This window comes from Vigna unguiculata, chromosome 11, assembly GCF_037176805.1.
Source record: "Vigna unguiculata cultivar grain cowpea cultivar isolate G323 ecotype 2 chromosome 11, ASM3717680v1, whole genome shotgun sequence".
Classification (NCBI taxonomy): Eukaryota; Viridiplantae; Streptophyta; class Magnoliopsida; order Fabales; family Fabaceae; genus Vigna; species Vigna unguiculata.
This window is the reverse complement of record NC_140802.1, coordinates 41316380-41335118: the sequence shown is the minus strand read 5'-3', so window position 1 is coordinate 41335118 and position 18739 is coordinate 41316380. Positions and strand designations below refer to the sequence as shown.

The following is an 18739-nucleotide window of genomic DNA, read 5'->3' as shown; positions in this document are numbered from 1 at the left end:
ACTCAAGTGTTCAAGATATGTGTACATTGTCTCCGCTACACTTAACTTTTTAGAACAACACTTAAGTCATAAGTTATATTGCTCAAGCAACTTATGATTCTTGAACAATATGCTCAAGCAACTTATGATTCTTGAACAATATGTTCTAGAAGAGAAAGTTATCTTAATTTTTCTCTCATCACTGAGTCATATGGCGTTAAGTGCAATAATTACATATTACTTACATATTTTGGAACATATAACTTGTCACTTAATGATATTTAACCCAAGAATCGGACCAAATGATAACAACAAATAATTTATCAATGATTTTTAGTATCAATACATCAACCACAAATTAATAATCCCCTTCATGACATATTCCATTTATCGAAACAAATCATCATGTCGTTTGAAAATGAAGGAAAAAACTTTAATAAGAACTTTAATAAGAAAATAAAAAAATATACGTGAAAAGGTTTCCACATTCATAATTTCAATTTTTATGCACGCTAGTTTCTAAACTTTGCATAGTCTAGATATATAGGGTTATCATCCAACCACATTCAGGGTTAATTCTCTAATGTTTTAGACACAATACGTCCCAAGATTAGGATCTCTTACCACTCTCATCACATGAATCATTCTACTTTATATGATTATATGAGTGTGAATGATTATTAGAGTTCAAGATACCTTTCTTAATATAGACATCTCCTATATCAAGGTATACACTAACCACATCATCACCAAGAGTTTCTCTTGAGACTCTTCTACCAACAAATTCCACATGCCATCTCAAGCATTCAATTTTCATGTCAATCCACCACCAACCAAACAAGTCATGTTTTCCATTTCATACTCTATAACAAAATTTCATTCTTATTTAATCTCATACAACCTACATGGCATCATACTTCATGTGTTTAAGGTAAAACACTCTATCATGCAGACAAACAACCACATTAGAGAAGTAAAGAAAACTAGAGCACGAAACCCGCCCCAGTTTCGCTCAGGCTGAAAGTTTTCGCTCAGGCGAGAGAGGTGGGACAGTAAGGGTTCTGTGAATTCTTGCTTAATTGAGACCTCCTCGCCTCAGCGAGATCACTCATCGCTCAAAACAAAGGTTCCTCACCTGAGCGACCACTCGAAGCAGAACCTGGGTAAAAATTCTTATACTCTCTCGCTTAGGTGAGACTTGCTTGCCTGGGCAAAAACACCAGGTTTTCTCTATGTTCACGCATGCGAAAATCAGAAATTTTGAAACCAACGTGTTAACATTTTCCAAGCAACCACAACAGCAAAGCCATATAAACATGAAACTAAACCAAAACAAGCAGAATATTGTAAAAAACATGTAAACCCTAGCTTCCCTTATCTGAAAAAAAGAGGTCTGTAGCGTAAGAGAGCTCTAACAAAGACTCACTACAACACAACAGTAGCTTAAGAAAATGAAAAACGAGTACGAAAATGAGACCTTGACAAAGACTACGTGAGACCATAGCTTAAGAACAAAGCGCAACGGAAAGAAAACGATGTTTTAATATAACTTACATGGAGATATGAACTCAGGCAGCTCCGAACAAGGACGATTCATTAGCTTAGGGAGGCAAAAGTTGATACCCTAACATAGCTCTAACAGCACTACAAGGGAGGGGAAAACTGTTTTCGAAAATAAAACAAGTGAAAGTATTAGGACCGAAAAGGAAGGGTCTTGGGTCTCCAAAATGGACCGACTCTTGACCTTCTTAAAAGGTCATGCCAGAACCCTTTCTAGAAATAAAATAAAAAGGGTCTGACACATTTAAAGTCTATTATTAATAAGTTTTACACAAGCTTTTAAATATATTATAATAAAACGACTCAAACTTAAATAATTTTAATATCATTAACGTGTGTCAAATTTAATTTTTCTATCAATGAAAACGAAAATTTAGATTCCACTAGATCACGTTAATTCGTACACGATATTTGAAATAATTTTCATTTACGGTAAACTAGAATATTATAGGGTGTTTTATATAATTCTTACAAAATGTAAAAACAAAATAAAGATATAATTTTATTTAAAGATAAAATAAAATTCTAGAAATAATTTAAAAAAATAATTCATTCTAAAAGTTAATTATTAAGGTACCAAAACTTTGATACAGTAAAAACCATTTAAGCAATATATTATCTTTATCTTTATTTTCATGTAGAAAAAAAAAAAAAGAAACAGTTGGTTTGATGAATGAAAAAGTTATGAATTTATAAACATAGGTGTGATGGGATGGGTGCATTAGGTCAAAAGTACAGCGAAGAAGGGACCACACGACGCAGTCACTCACTGACTAAATTCGCAGGAGATTACTGTGATGAATGAATGAATGAATGAATGGTGTCTGAAATCTGCATAAAACCATTCTCCATTTTCTGACACAGAATGAGAACACTAACACTCTCTCTGCTACAAAAGAAAGAAAAGAACCACCCTTCTCAAATATCACCTTCATAAATTATTGCTCTCTTCAATCACATCACATACCCAATAAAGATAAAACCTTTCCTTTCATTCAGTGCAATGCCACTCCTATTAATTATTCCCATGTGGATCCTTTCATCCAAGAGCCACTTCTATATTAACGATGCCAATTTCACTGTCAAATATTTTCTACCTCTCTGTCATAACCAACTTTTTTTTAGGGTTAATTATATATATTTTTATTTCAAATTTTACTAAAAATTAAAATTAATTTTTTTAAATTTTTAATTAATTTAGTCTTTTAATTCTATAAATATATAAATTCAATCTTTTTAATCAAATTTTATTAAATTTAATTGTCGTCTCAAATACATTTTAATATAATATATTAAAATATATTAGTTTATTTATATAATGATATATGTTTATTTCGATATTATTTGAGAAACGAACTTAAAATGTTAAATAAAATTTAAGAAAATATAATTTAAAAAATTAAATTTACATATCTTTAAAGATAAAATATTAAATTAATTTAAAATTTTTAAAAAGAATTAATTTCAATTTTTTTGAAAATGAAAGAAAATAACATATTTAAACTTTTTTTATTACTTAACTCGTTCTTCTGGAAAGAGTTCAAAGAGTGTTGCTGATAAAAAAAAATACACAAAAATACACTTTGTTTCATTTTTATTTTAGGTTAAGGGTTGTGTATGTTTTTCAATCATTATATTTGAATTTAATAAAGATAGTTTAACCTACTTTTTTTTTAATTTATTTTTAATTCATTTTTTAATTATTGTTAGATAATTTATTTTGATTCTTTCAAATAATGTGATATGATAATTTAATGATAATTAAAATAATAGGTTAAAAGTGAGTTAAAATTTCATTCTTCTTTAAATTTATTTCCTTTGAATTTATTTGGTAACTGTGATACTTTTCGGTTCTTAAACTCTTAGTTGTTATCATTTGAGTTTTGACTAATTACAAGTTCTTAAAAAAAACAACTTTTTTTTTGGTATTGTTTCTAGAAATACTACTTTAGAAAGCAAACATCTTTGTCATTGAAAATGATGTAAAGAGTGTCACTGACATTACTTTTGCTTTGACTGTAATCCAGACATAATTCTCAGTTATTCACAGCTTCCCACAGTAAACAAAAACTGCATCCTAGCTTAAATTAAATTCATCGTTAGGCTGTGTTTATTTTCATTTATATATATATATATATATATATATATATATATATATATATATATATATATATATATATATATATATATATATATATATATATATATATATATATATATATATATATATATATATATACTGTTTTGGTTGTATTACCTTTGAGGGGAGGATTTAAAATACAGATTGTGTAGCATATAAATTGATATATTGATATTGTTTGTTTTAAAAGTTTGGAGGTTATAACATATAAATTTGAAGATAAAGTTTGTAAAATTTTGTAAAAGATCTGATAAATAAAACATAAATTCTAGTTTAAGTGATAAGAATACACATATTTGTTTTTGTGGTTAAAATTAATAAAAGATGAAATGTAATTAGTAAAAACTAATTTAAAATAAAATATATGATGATTGGTTAAAAATAATTTTAATTAAATATTAAATTAAAAATTTAATACTATTATAAACTAGTTATTTTTGTCGTTATAAATTTTATTAATATTTTATTTTATTGTATTATTTTCTCTATAATATTATTGTTCAATATTTTGTATTCATTATTACTATTGTTATTAAACTTATTTATTATTATTAATTATCATTTATGATGCATATACGATATGTGTATCGAATACGACACGTATCCGATTCGTCAATACGTCTATTTTTAAAATAATGGGATATGATACGTGATAGATATGTAATATATGAATATTAAAAGTTTTACAATAATTCTTACAAACATAATAAATAATAAATATATTATTGTTAATATGTGAATCCAAATTTCCGAATTAGAGACCAATTATTTTGGTAGCTAGCTATTGTTAGTGACCAATTTAAAAACCAATTCATAATTGAAACTATTTTAATTATCAATTTAGAAATCAATTATAATTTTTTGGAACTATTTTAGTTGTCAAATTGGTCACTATATAGTGACTAATTTTTTGTTACTAAAATTAGTCATTATTCAAAGATTTTATCGTAATGTATTACGACTTTGTAAATTATATATTTCATTGATAAATAATCATTAAAGTATCCTAAAGTATCGGATACGATACACGTTAGACACGAATACGTAACCTAAGTTGAAGTATCAGTACATTGTATCATCATAGATAAACGACCTTAAGTTATTAAGGACTATTTAGTAATTGTATTTTTTATCCTTTCAACTTTCTTGATCTCGGTAGCGATAACACATCAATTTCCTTTTTATATTTAAAATATTATTACAACAATAAACTTTTGAATGTATGGATTAGGATCTCTCAGGTCAGCACGAAAAATGTCTATTTGCAATCTGACTCGTAACAAAAAAAAATTCATTTGTTACTTGTCTATTTACCCACCATACCAAGTATTTGTTTAAAATATATTCACAAAAAATTTAAAATATGTGAGCACAAGTAATATGGTATCCACGTCTGAACTGTTTATATACATGTATTAAAATATTCACTCATAGCTACTAATTACTCGTTGCAAATTTATTTGCAAATACCCACAAACATGAACATTTTCATCATGTATCATAATATTGTCAAATGTGTGTATAAGCATGATCATGCTGATGAAATGACACAAAATCACATTCTTTCAATCTTTCTTGTAATAAACTTAGGATCATCTGAATAGTGCAAAGATGAGCCAGAGGTGAGTTCGAGAATGAGATCATATGAAGGGTGTGAATTTCACCTTTCTCTCAAATTCACCTTTCATACTTTCAAAACACACATTTAAAATTTTATTTCAAAAAATAATAGAAATTATATATATATATATATATATATATATATATATATATATATATATATATATATATATATATATATATTAATGAATTTTTTTGGAAATGGTCGCAGACAATAACTAAATGTCATAGTGGCTTATCTTGGTGTGTTGGAATAAGTGCAGATAAGCATTTGACATGGAGGAGAGAGGAAGTGAGTGTAATGTTCTATGTATTATTATTATAACTTCTGCACAGTATAAGGAAGGAGTTCCTTTAAACATACCAGTGAACAGAGGTTTAAGTTTCTGCTAAGTATTTATATTTTACATTTTCAATAAACTTGTTTTCAGATAGAAAGAAAACTACAGGAATAATGTACATAGCTATCTTTATTTTCTTTGAATACAACGTTGAAAATTATGTAAATACTAACATGGACTTAAAAAACTTTCTATCTAAAAAAAAAGTGTTTGCTTCATGTAATTATTTCTCATTTATAGAAATTCAAAAGTAAGATTATTTATATTTATGTTTGTTAAGAAGTTATTAAGATTATTTTTTATATTTAATTAAATTTGAAGTCTACTATAATTTTGGCATTTTTAATTAAGCTTTCATTAAATTTTACTTGTGTTACTTACTATATTTATATTCTCTTAATTTTTTTTTGTTAATAAGATGATATGATTATTATTTTGTTTATCATCTTAATTACTTGTCTCTAATTATTAATAAATATGAGATTTTGTATTTAATAAATCATGAAATTGCAGTTAACATAAAAGACATTATAAAAAAAATTTTGAATAACAATTAATCCTAAAGAAAAAAAAAATTGGTTATTACAGTGATTAATTTAGATATTAATTTATAAACTATAAATTATTAATTTATAAAATAAATACTGTTACAAAATAAAATAAAAATTATAATTAATGACCCATTAAAGTATAAATTTATTATTAATATTAATTATCAAAATTTAGTCTAATTTACAAACTAGTTATAATGTTTCTATTCATAACATAACGGTTATTGTTTAAGATATCAATCCTTCGTAGTCAATATAATAATCAATTATTTTTTATCTTTAATATGTGTTGTTATTTAAAAATGTTCTTCCGGGCTGATGAGTAATCTTTATTACTTTTATTAGAAAACGTATTGGGTTAAAGGGAACAATTTTATTAATGGTGACGATGAAAATAATCTATTGGTCGTTACAAATAACAATGTAAGAATCATGGAATATATAACGATGCACTTAAAATTCTACATTTACTATTATCTCATCTTTATATTAAATGGAAGACTCCACATTTTTTAATATATAAAAACAAATAAATAAATAAATAACAGTCACACAACTCATTAACGAAGAAATTAATTAACAAAAAATTAAATACTAATAACTCAAAATATAAAAACTTATAAAAAAAAATAAATGTTAATAACTCAATTAAAAGAAAAAAAATTAAATATTCAATAGAAAAAAAAAATAATAAAAACATCTAAATTTATCTTCTTAAATTTAATTCTGTTTTTGTTCAATTTGAAAAAACTATATTCTCGTGTTTTAGAGAGTTTTATTTTGATGAAGATGCGTGATAAAGTGGTATTCTATTTATGGTTATTCTTTAAGTTACTTTTAAATCTAAAATATATAATTAAATATAATTAAATATCTCATAATTTATCTCAATACCTTTTATAATAATTTATATCTAAAACTATATATAATAAATAAATGTAATTAATTAAAATAGAATATTTATTCTTTATTCTAATATAATAAATACTTAAAATATATTAATATAAATTAATTTTTAAAATTTATTTAATTAATTAATTTTATTAAAAAATTATTTATTCATTAACCATCAAATCTTCCTTCTTTTAATTCAAACAATCTTACTTTTATTTATTTTTCTCTCAAATTCACTTGTTTCTACTCTCAAATCCATTCTTAAATCCAAATGCATCCTTAATCCTTAATCTAAAAGATATTCGTTTCACGTTATTATTTTTCATTTTAGGAATTCAAAAATAATATTTGTTTTCATGTTTCTTAAAATATTATTAAGATTTTTTTAGGTTAAATTAAATTTTAAGTCATGATCAAATTTGATATTTTTAATTAAGTCTTTGTTAAATTTTGTTTGTGTGTTGAGTAATTATAATACTTATACTTTTTAATTAACTTATTTTTTATTTATTACATAGTATGAGTGATATTTTGATCATATTATAGTTCCTTGTCTAAATTATTAAGAATTAAAAAATTTTGTATTCAATATAACTAACATAAAATATGAGTAATTTTTATTAAAAAATTTATTAGATAACAATTTTTTTTTATTAATGATGATAGTGAAAATAATATATTGACCACTATAAATAATAATGTAAAAATCATCTAATATATAAAAACCTCACATTAAAAGTCATTTGAAATTCTACTTTATCCACGACATTATTTTTATATTAATAATGAGATTCCACATTTCACGTTTCTTAATACATATATACTAGTAAATTATAAAAAGAAAATCAGTCACATCATTCGATCAACAAAATATTGAATACTAATAATTCAAAATATAAAAAACTAAAAGATTAAATGTTAATAATTCAATTAGAAAAATAAAAATTTAAGTGTTTAACAGAAGAAAAAATTAATAAAAACTTAATTAAAAGAATCTAAGTTTATCTTCTTAAAATTTAATTATGTTTTTTATTTTAAAAAACGATATTATCGTGTTTTAGAGAGTTTTATCTTGATTAAGATGCGTGATAAAGTGGTATTCTCATAAAAAAAGTTTTCTTTTTTAAGTTACTTTGAAATCTAAAAAATATTCCTAAAAGTAGCTGCACACAAATATCTTTTTAAATAAAAACAAAAACTATAAATACTCTTCATGAAATGTTGTTATTGTGAAACCTATAGATTTCTTTGTTTCTATGCGAAAATCTTAAACCACATCAACTATAAAAAATCTTTCACAACACCTAAACAATTCTTACGTTATTATAAATATTATATTACCATTACTATTAATTTTATTCTCAATTCTCTATTATTATTGATATTTTTGTTTATCTGAAAAAGAAGAAAAAGAGGTGTGTTTAGTTTGCATTACATTGATGGGTACAAACAAGTGGGTCACTGTAGCAGCTGTGACACAAATGTTGTGTAGAGTTGAATAAGCAGGAAGAATACTGAGTGGTGCACATCATCTACATGCATACATCCATGTCTCATCTAACCTTTTTTTGTTGTTTTTGTATTTAATAAAGAAAAAGCTGTTTTTTAATCAAATAATTATTTACTATAACATTTTATATATTTAACTAAACTTATATATAAAACGCTGAAGGTTTCAAGAAAGAATAATGATATTTTAATTTATTTTTTATCTACTTTTAATTTATTATTTTAATTATTATTAAATTATTTATTTTGATTCTTTTTTAGTGATATGATGTAATGATTTAATAATAATTAAAATGATAGATTAAAAGTGGATAAAAAAATAGGTTAAAATATTATTATTAAAGAAACAACTTTGTCAAAATTATTTTCGAAAAATTCTTGGTCCATAAAAAAGTTAACGGTAAAAACTATTAAATTATATTTACAATAATTTTTTAAAACAATTTATTTTGTAATAATATTTACTTTTGAAAAAGGAACCAAACCGACTGTCATAATTGCTTTGGGGTTATCATTTAGATATTCGGAAATATTAAAAGTTAAATAAAATTGATAGTAGAATATGTGTTGACTTCAGCCGTCATATTTTAAGATATGTCCTTTTATCTTCTTCAACCTAATATCCAACTATATAATTCATTGTCGTTTTAATATATAAAAATAAATTGAGTTTTAACTAATCTCATGTAACATATAATAACAATTCTTGTTTTTTTTTTCAAATGTACCCTCATAATTACATAATTAGATAAATTTGAGAGAAGTTTCAAAAATAAATAAGTTGTGTTGCATGCAAACAACTTCTATAGTCAATAGACATCTAATGAGAGTATTACAAGTTTTTCAATATCAAATGAAAGTTGTATAGGAGTAGACAACTTCTAATTTCAAGATCCAGTAATCGATTACAATAAAATGTAATTGATTACCAAAGTGTTATGGACATTGATTAGGTTGGTGTAATTGATTATTAAAGTTCATTTTTTTTGTTGAATATCCACTTGTAATCAATTACAATATAATGAAATTGTTTATACTCCAGAGTGAAATGCATCTAACAATAGTGAACATGAACGAAATCTAAATTTAGAAAAACTAAATTTTGGAGATCTAATTAAGTATGCACAAAAGTAAATCTATTTATAAGATACTATCAATTTAGAAGAGTTGTATATTAATCCTTTATAAATGTATATGAATGATAATGTATCGATTTAGAAGAATTGTATATTAATCCTTTATAAATATATATGAATAATAATGTATTAATAAAAAGTACACAGTTAAATTCGTAATAGAAAGCAATTAAAAGTACAAAGCAATAAATTTTATTGATAAAATGGACATGTTCCCTGCTGACCTTCATTATGACTATTGGTCTTTCCTATGCTTTACGCTGTGTTTTGAGAGTCTAGTATGAAATTTGGACCTATATAGGTGGACCAATAGTCTTCATTTCTTATCGGATGGGATTGAATTTCATAAACCTTATTTATTGTATCGAGACTATAAACAAGATCGATAAATTATGTTAGCAATAAATGAGAAAAAGAACAAACAACTATGATATGATGACATGGTAGGCGATTTGCTTGAAAGTGACCATAATCACACCACCAATCTTTTAATCTGATAAATGTATGAAATTGATTTCAGGAGATATTGGTGGGATGTTGATATCTCTTGCACCTCGAATTCTGAATTTCTTGATTATATCGATGAACATGACAAAATGTTGATTGTTGTTAATTTTGGTTAAGTATGGCAATTATGTCTTATGGATCTTGATGGTTTACTCTTAACATGGAATCGAACTTCAAGCCTCGTTCAACAAACCATGTTTTTGTCCTTTTGAATGTTGTTTTTATTATAGGAGAGATGGGTAATGTTTAAACTCCCTTTAACATTAAGTTCATGTACTCATCTAGATTTGTTGTCATGTGGTTGTATCTCCGCTCTCGTAAAAAGCATGAGACCACTTATGTAAAGAAATTTTATCTATCCAAGATATAAGGGAATTGAGACCTCGTTGCGAAAATTTTTTCTTTCAAAATTGGTTGTCTGATCTTGTAAGCTGTGAAAACATAATAAATTAAATAACATATAGTTTCAACTAAATTAATGGATTTGATAGCAAAGGTGAGAAAATGTAGTACCCATGTTAATGATTTCTCTCTTTAGGTTGGCATTTTTTAAGTTTTTGTTGAAGTTTGAAGCCATATGATGTATACAATACACTGATTGAAGATTTTTTTATTCCCAATCAACTTTTTCCGAGCGTAAGACTGACAAAATGCCCCTGCCTCTATTAGTTATCAAACACATATTTGTCTCACCCTCACCTTCCACTATAGCAAATGTCAAAGGAAATATGTTTGTATTCTCATCTTGAGCAATTACAGTTAGTAAGGTGACATGATATCTACATGTTAAGAATCTTCCATCTACTTGAACAACGAGCTTAAAATATTTGAACCCTTCGATGCATGGTTTGAACGTTCAGAAAACACATTCCAAAATATAGCATGATGTGTCTATCTCACCATCAACACTAATTGGAGAACCCGAGCATTGCACAATTATCCTTAGATTACTATCTTAGATAGCTTGTAACCACCTGGGTAAGTCATTATAGGATTTCTCCCGGTCGCCAAACTCCATCACAATCATTTTTTTATTTTTCTAACCACACTCTTTATACGTGGCCGAATAGCCGAAATGACATTTGATATTTGCAATCAAACTTTTAATGGGAATGTTGGAGTTGGTTTTCACATAATGGAACAACATAAAGGTTATTTGTGTTGAATCAAGATTACAATGATCTCGAGAAAGTAATGTTGAGAGACAAGTACGAGGTGTCATTAACACCCATTATTATACATCGTGCTATGTATATGTGAGGCTTTCATTCCAAACCGATGAATTTGTACCCATTGTTGATGTGGTATGATTAATTATAGAAATTGTTGTCTCCTTTGACTCGTAATGCATAAATTCCTGTAGTTTAATTTTTAAATTTTGATTGGACTGCATGGATGGTTTGACAACATCTTCTTCCTCAAATGACATGTATTGAATGTCATCATCAAAACTAAATTTATTTATAATGTTTGGAATTAGAGGTTGATCTTTGGTATACTGTGAAGAAGAGCCTCAAAAGTTCTATGAATGCATGAATAGTTTTGATATGAATAAGGTGTCCAATAAGGATTGCTTTGACATTGGTACACAAAATATATTGTGTGCGTGAATGAAATTGAACACAATTTACTTCTATAAGTAATGGTAATGTGCATAGATTGTATTGATTAATGAACTAATGAATTCGCAGTCATGTTGAACACAATTTACTTCTTTAAGTTTGTTAATTTCAATTAAATTTAGTTAATTGTAGAGATAGTTAAATGTATATTTGGGATCTTTAGTAACTATCATACTTGTTATTAAAAGAAAAGTTGACATTAATATGTAATTATTTTTTTATTTTTTATTTTTATAAATTTAAAATCCTTATTAATTACTTCAAGATTTATTACATATTAATATAATTTTACTCTTTAATAAATGAAATATAAAGTTTTTAAATAACAATTTAATTATCTCAATCATTATTAATAAAGTTTAAATGAAAATAATAAAATTAAAGTTTTTATTCTTGATACCTATGAACATTTGTGTGCATTTTAATTATATATTTTTCTAAACAAAATTATTATTATCAAACACTCTTTTACTACTCACGCGGATCACCTGTTTCAAACTAGTTGTTTATATTTAAATAAATGTTTGATAACTCCAAAATTAAATTGATATCTTAAAAAATGATCTATGTTTATACCTGATATTTAATAGATATCTCAGGACAGTTTTACTTTACAATAATTAATTAATTAATTTAACAAGAAAATGCATTTCAGTCAGAGTAAAATTACATCAAACTAAAAACAGCTTTTAACCAATGGGTAAATAAAAAATAACCTTACGGAAAAGATTGCTGCACACCAAATCACAAGACAACACAACATCTGAATAAACTGATCCCAACTCAACAGAAAAGAGAAAAACACAACTTACACTGAAATATAGGAACAGTTACTATTGTTTATAGTAATTCAAGTCCAACTAATTTTTGGATTATTTTTTTTTTCTTTTTGTATAAATTTTCACAAAATATATAATTACATGTCATATTAAAATGACAAAAATTAAGAATTCTGAAAAAGAAAATGTAAGAATAATTTATTGAGAAATGCAGCAAAACAAACAGCAATTGAGGAGATTTTATTGGTAACAGGGTCGCATATTATTATATGGTTAGTGTTAGGAGCAAGCACTGTATGTGTCCTAACTTGTAAGTTATCTAAACACAGCTTTCACCCTTTCTTCCTGTAGCCGGTTTCCGGCAAAACATGTTTGACGGCGCATGAATTCCGTCGAATCATGCGGCGTACCCGAGATCCGGTCCTTCTCCGCACTTGCAGGTACACCCACTTTATGCTTTCTCTCTCACTCCCCACTCTAGAAATTCATGCATTTTTTTTTCCTTCCTTTTTGTTTTGGATCGGAACCCAGTTCCTGCTTCTTGAATTGGATCAGAGTACATCCTTTATCTCAAAATTTAATTTTTCTCTCTGGGAGTTTGTGTTTGTGTCTGCATGCAAGTTTGTTCCATTTTATATTTGTTCATTGTGAATTTGCAGATGATTCTGTCTCTGAGGCCGGAAAACAGATAACGAAAATTGCTGATTTTCTGGTATTGCGAGAATCTCATATCTTTGTTGCCACAACTCTATTTACTGTTTTCTCTCTTTTTATCTGAGGTTATGGTTTTCCAGTTAATGTACCAAATGGGTTTAAGTCCCGTAAAGGGATGATTATTTAGTATAAGGTGGTTCCAGATTTTAATTGAAATTCATATAGATTTGATGGAAAGACTACAGAGATGGAGTTTGGTGGCATATACTTTGTGGCTGTGGGTTGCATATGAAGTGACTGTGAAGATTTTTGCTGGGGTTTGCTGCTGCTGAAGGGTTGTTGACATGACAAAGAGGATACGTTTGGCTGCTTGTTCCTTGCAGGAGGATGAAGAGAAAGAGAATAATAATAGCTTTGTGGAATTGGATACAAGGGTAGGAGGTAATGATGGTTTTCCTAGAATTGGACCAAATGATTCGCTTCTCCCTGGTCTTTTTGATGATGTTGCGCTAAACTGTCTTGCTTGGGTTAGTAGATCTGATTATGCTTCACTAGCATGTATAAATAAAAGCTACAACTTGTTGATTAGGAGTGGGTATCTATCCGGGCTGAGGAAGAAGTTAGGGATTGTGGAGCTAGAGCATTTGGTTTATTTGGTTTGTGATCCAAGAGGGTGGGAGGCATTTGACCCTAAGAGAAATAGATGGATAACATTACCTAAAATACCTTGTGATGAGTGTTTTAATCATGCAGACAAGGAGTCCTTGGCTGTGGGGGGTGAATTGTTGGTGTTTGGAAGGGAACTGATGGATTTTGCCATTTGGAAGTACAGCTTGATTTGCCTTGGTTGGGTGAAGTGTGAGGAGATGAACCGACCTAGGTGCTTGTTCGCATCTGGCAGTCTTGGTTCAATTGCCATTGTTGCTGGTGGAAGTGATAAGTATGGAAATGTTCTTGAATCAGCTGAGTTGTATGACTCTTCTTCAGGTACATGGGAACTGTTGCCGAACATGCACACACCACGTAGATTGTGCTCTGGTTTTTTCATGGATGGCAAGTTCTATGTGATTGGTGGCATGTCAAGTCCTACTGTTTCATTGACTTGTGGGGAGGAGTATGATCTTAAGACAAGAAATTGGCGGAAAATAGAGGGTATGTACCCGTATGTTAATGGGGCTGCTCAGGCTCCTCCACTTGTGGCAGTTGTGGATAATGTGCTGTATGCAGTTGAGCATCTTACCAACATGGTGAAGAAATATGACAAGGAAAATAACAGTTGGAGTGAACTGGGAAGACTTCCAGTTCGGGCTGATTCTTCAAATGGATGGGGCCTGGCTTTCAAGGCTTGTGGAGAGAAACTTCTGGTTGTGGGTGGACAAAGAGGTCCAGAAGGTGAAGCTGTTGTACTGAACTCATGGTGTCCTAGGACAGGGGTCAGGGGTGGAACCATAGATTGGCAAGTACTTGGTGTTAAGGAGCATGTTGGGGTGTTTGTTTACAATTGTGCTGTTATGGGATGGTCTGGTGAGATGCTTCTAGATTGACTCACCACAACATTTGCTGCTATCTACAATCTGACTTAGCTTTCAGGGGTGCTTGCTTCCTACTTCATTCATCTCATTTACTAAGCTAATTGTCTGAGAATTCGGGTTTCTACTTTTGACATCTTCAAATTTGGATGCGTTTCTCGCTTTCATGATCCACAATTTTTATTTGCTTTCAACATTACTTAGTAGGCTTACACGGATATGTTCTGGTATCCTTTCTTATCCAACTATGTAAACCAATAAATCATAGTTTTATTTTTTAATACTTCAATGCTCATTCTTTGCTTTAGTGTATGGTGTTCTGTTATATTTTTCAAAATTTATGCCCTCTGTGTATGCTCAGTGGAATAGTGTGTGTTTGAAGAGAATTTGGATTCTCGACTTTATCTGTTGTGTCTTCAAAATAACACTGATTTTGATATTTTAAAGTACATCTAAAAGATTTTAAAGTATCACCAATATCCGTGTATTTTGAAGATACTTAGCAGATAACAGTACAAAAAAATTCAGTAAAAAGGCTGAACTCATTTTGAAAGAGTTTTCTCTAGAGTTTGAAACTAAGCTTCCGTGGGTTGTGGACCGTAACTGATGCACCAAGTTGAAGGATGAAGACTGCATCTCATATTAGGCCAATAATATTAGATAGCCGCCAAAAGAAAATGAGGTCCCCTCAGTTCTATGATGTCATTTTACACATTGTCGACAGTTCCAGCTGTACTTCCTTCATTGAGACACTGTTTTCATCTTCCTTTATTTGTTTAATTATACAACTTGAACTAGAAATGATTCTCCTCATTAATCATCTGGTTTAAGTGGGAGACTGGGACCATCCTTTATTACCTTGATGAACTAAATTAAAATTCATGACAGAAGGCTCAGTGCAATGGCCACTATTCATTGAGTTACAATAATTTATAGTTCACTCATTCTTGGGCCATGCAGTAAAAAATATACCCCTCTTGTTTCCTCACAAAAGGGAAAAGTTTTTATAAATACCTCGTAATTATATTATATTCACCATTTGTGATCACAGTACGTGATTATCGGTTTTGATGTATACCTGTTTTGTGCTCATCCTTTTCCTACTTTTACTACTTTGACATTAGCTTATGTTAGCCATGTTGTTGGGAATACATTGGTGTGTGTGTTTCCAATAAGTGATTTTAGCCACTACTACATGTCGGTGCATATATTCCTTGGAAACTAGAATTATATTTCTACCAATTAGGTGAAAGGGGATTGGACACCAATCTTTCTATTTTCTAGGACTTCAAATGAAAAACAATTGTCAAGGAGAATAAATAATTTTTTACAAGTTCAATTTAACTATTTTAAATGCCTAATTCTTGTATTGACATGGAGAATAAACAATTTTGAAGATTGTGACAACAATTTTTGCTGTTTGTTGCTTTTGAAGTTCGAGATTTTTTCCAAAAAAAAGTCACATGAGTATCATAGACTCAACCCATTACTTCAATTCTAAAAAAAACATGTTGTTCGTTCCAAAAAGAAAAAAATAGTATCTGGTACAACTCTGGCAGCACAGAGGAGGGGATTTCAATCAAAATAAAACTGTCAACCATGTAATATATCATATCGGTTCCTGCAGATATTTTAAAATATAGAAGAACAAACATGGAATGGAGTCAGATTATTCAATCAAATTGAATTTGAAGAGTATCAAGAGTTAATGCAGAATGCTTTGACAAGAGCAGCAACTAAAAAGTCTGAAAATTTTAAGCTGACATAGCATCATAAACCTCCAAAGAAGCCTCCATTCCATTGGTAACCTCTTTTGGCATTAGAGCACAATCAACTGAGTTGAAGGAGGCACATGAGGTTTGAGAGCATCAACATACCATATTGTCATATCACGTTGCGTTTCTCTAATGCTGGCCTTGACATCAGGTGATCTTTGCACATGCATTGAAGTCAAGGGATCCACAACGATCCTGTTCAGATTTGGTGCCTTTTTAAATATACTGATCAGCAACTCAATTTGACATGAGTCTCTTCGGTACCCAGACACTTCCAGCTCCCTCAGGTTTGGATACTCATGCTTCAGATTGGCCTTCCACCCCTCATCCAATTCCCAGATAGTGGTCCTCATGAACTGCCAAATCACAAATACCGTCAAAAAATAAACTTTAAACTTAATTCAACTCCACAAAATCGACTAATAAGATGAGATTTGCACTCACTTATATACTATAAACTTGTTTTATCTCTAATCGATGTATAATTGATGTGTGACTTCTGACATATACAAACAGATATCTAATTGTGATTGACATCAACATCTGAGAATAGCATTCACAACAACAACATGGATGAACATGTTGTAGATCTTGCATGTTTGTTTAATATACGCACTTTGGTTTAAATTTGGAATTGTTTAATCCAAACCTCAGCAGATAATATAAATTCGATATTTTGTCATTCTTTACCTTAATCTTAAGCACACTTATTGAAGGGAATGCACTCAGCAATGAAACAGTACGATCAAGTTGCCCTCCACACCTGTGACGAATTCGCAGTTCCAGGTGCCTAACATTACCTAACACAGGCAGGGCTTCAAGAATTCCCTGAAAGTGGATCATGTCATGAAACATAAAAGAAAATGACTCATCAAAGGAAAGAAAGTAAAAATGCTATGATCACTGACCCCATAAAGTATGAACAGTTCCAATTTCAGAACATGAACCTGCGAAAGCACTGCATAAAGTTGAACATCTTCCATGTTCGATAGCAGGTAATTACAATATTTTCCTCCAAAGGAGACCTCCACAAGGCTTGGAACAGTTTCAAAGTTAAAATTTCCATAATCTCCAGTGTACGAAAATGTCACCAGATTTTCAGCACAGATATGAAGATGCGAAATATGACATTCAACCAACTCCAAATGCTTCAACATCAGTCCTTGACCCTGAACTTTCAAGCGCATAACGCTTTTTGATCCTCTGACACATAATGTTTCAAGCAGTGGACAAGATGCTAGAAAACTCTCAATGATCTCACCACTCACGTCCACAGAAGCCAAACGCAGAACTCTCAGTGCCCTCATTTCAAAACTCTTTGACAACACATTACGAATGTTCTCACTTATTTCAAAGAATGGTTCCATGAAATTGTATGAAAAATCCAGGTCCAACGTTTCAACATTCTTTTCAGCAGCAAAGTTCACCCACTCAGTCACCTTCCAAGGGTTGCCCATATCCATGCAGATTCTGAGTCCATGCATGGAGTGGCATTTCAGCGATTTCATCACATGTTGCAAACGGCTCATGAACCTCTCCCACTCACGAACAAAAACTTTGCACTTGGTCAAAAGTCCAACATGCTCATGACGCAAGAGAAGAGTCCTGAGAGAATTATCAAAGTCCAAGTCACCATTGAAATAGGTCCATTGATATCTCCATGTAGTTGACAATACGCTGGTTCTAGCAGCTTCTTTCAATGTCAACCGAGATAAAACATTTGCAATGATCTCATTCGGCATGGTGCTTATGATGTCTCTCTTTTCAATTCTGTTCCATGTCACCAATATTTTTCTTGGCATTTCTTGTGCGATTATCTTCCCCTGAGTCATTTTTTCCTTGACAAAAGCAGAAAATATTGCCACAATATTTTTTAGTAAACTTGGCAAAAACAACTAGTATGAGATTTCTACAATGAAACTGTAGTGATCGTTTATCGATCAGGATAAACATGTAATTAGATCTCAAATACTAAAGTCATTTTCATACAACTTTAAAAAGAATACACATATACCTCTATTATACTTATTAAGCACCCATTTTTGTTTTTCATAGTTTGGATTTTTTTTATATACTTTTATCTAAAACTTTAAAAATAAAGTCTTTATAAACCAAAAATATTTTACTTTTTTTACGTATTAAA

At 29.1% G+C, this 18739-nt stretch overlaps 1 protein-coding gene and 1 pseudogene across 2 annotated transcripts; one reads left to right on the top strand and one right to left on the bottom strand.

The window, feature by feature from the left end:
• The first annotated feature begins 12903 nt into the window (after positions 1-12903).
• Positions 12904-15128, top strand: LOC114169266 (F-box/kelch-repeat protein At5g60570 pseudogene; annotated as a pseudogene). Its single transcript, XR_014986645.1, has 3 exons — positions 12904-13078; positions 13298-13350; positions 13518-15128. The product of XR_014986645.1 is annotated as an F-box/kelch-repeat protein At5g60570 pseudogene (transcript).
• A 1446-nt stretch (positions 15129-16574) lies between these two features.
• On the bottom strand, positions 16575-18428 carry LOC114170398 (F-box/FBD/LRR-repeat protein At1g13570-like). Its single transcript, XM_028055876.2, has 3 exons — positions 17505-18428; positions 17287-17424; positions 16575-16952 (listed from the first exon to the last, which is right to left on the bottom strand). The coding sequence occupies exons 1-3, from the start codon at positions 18426-18428 to the stop codon at positions 16641-16643; spliced, it is 1374 nt and encodes a 457-aa protein (XP_027911677.2). The 3' UTR covers positions 16575-16640.
• Positions 18429-18739: the final 311 nt, after the last annotated feature.

What these genes read in the sequence shown, in the direction of transcription:
- LOC114170398 (XM_028055876.2), bottom strand. Translation starts at nt 18,428, where the DNA reads ATGACTCAGGGGAAGATAATCGCACAAGAAATGCCAAGAAAAATATTG. An exon ending in AACTGTTCATACTTTATGGG is followed by an intron (nt 17,425 to 17,504) that starts GTCAGTGATCAT and finishes ATCCACTTTCAG; the next exon opens with GGAATTCTTGAAGCCCTGCC. An exon ending in TAAGTGTGCTTAAGATTAAG is followed by an intron (nt 16,953 to 17,286) that starts GTAAAGAATGAC and finishes GTGATTTGGCAG; the next exon opens with TTCATGAGGACCACTATCTG.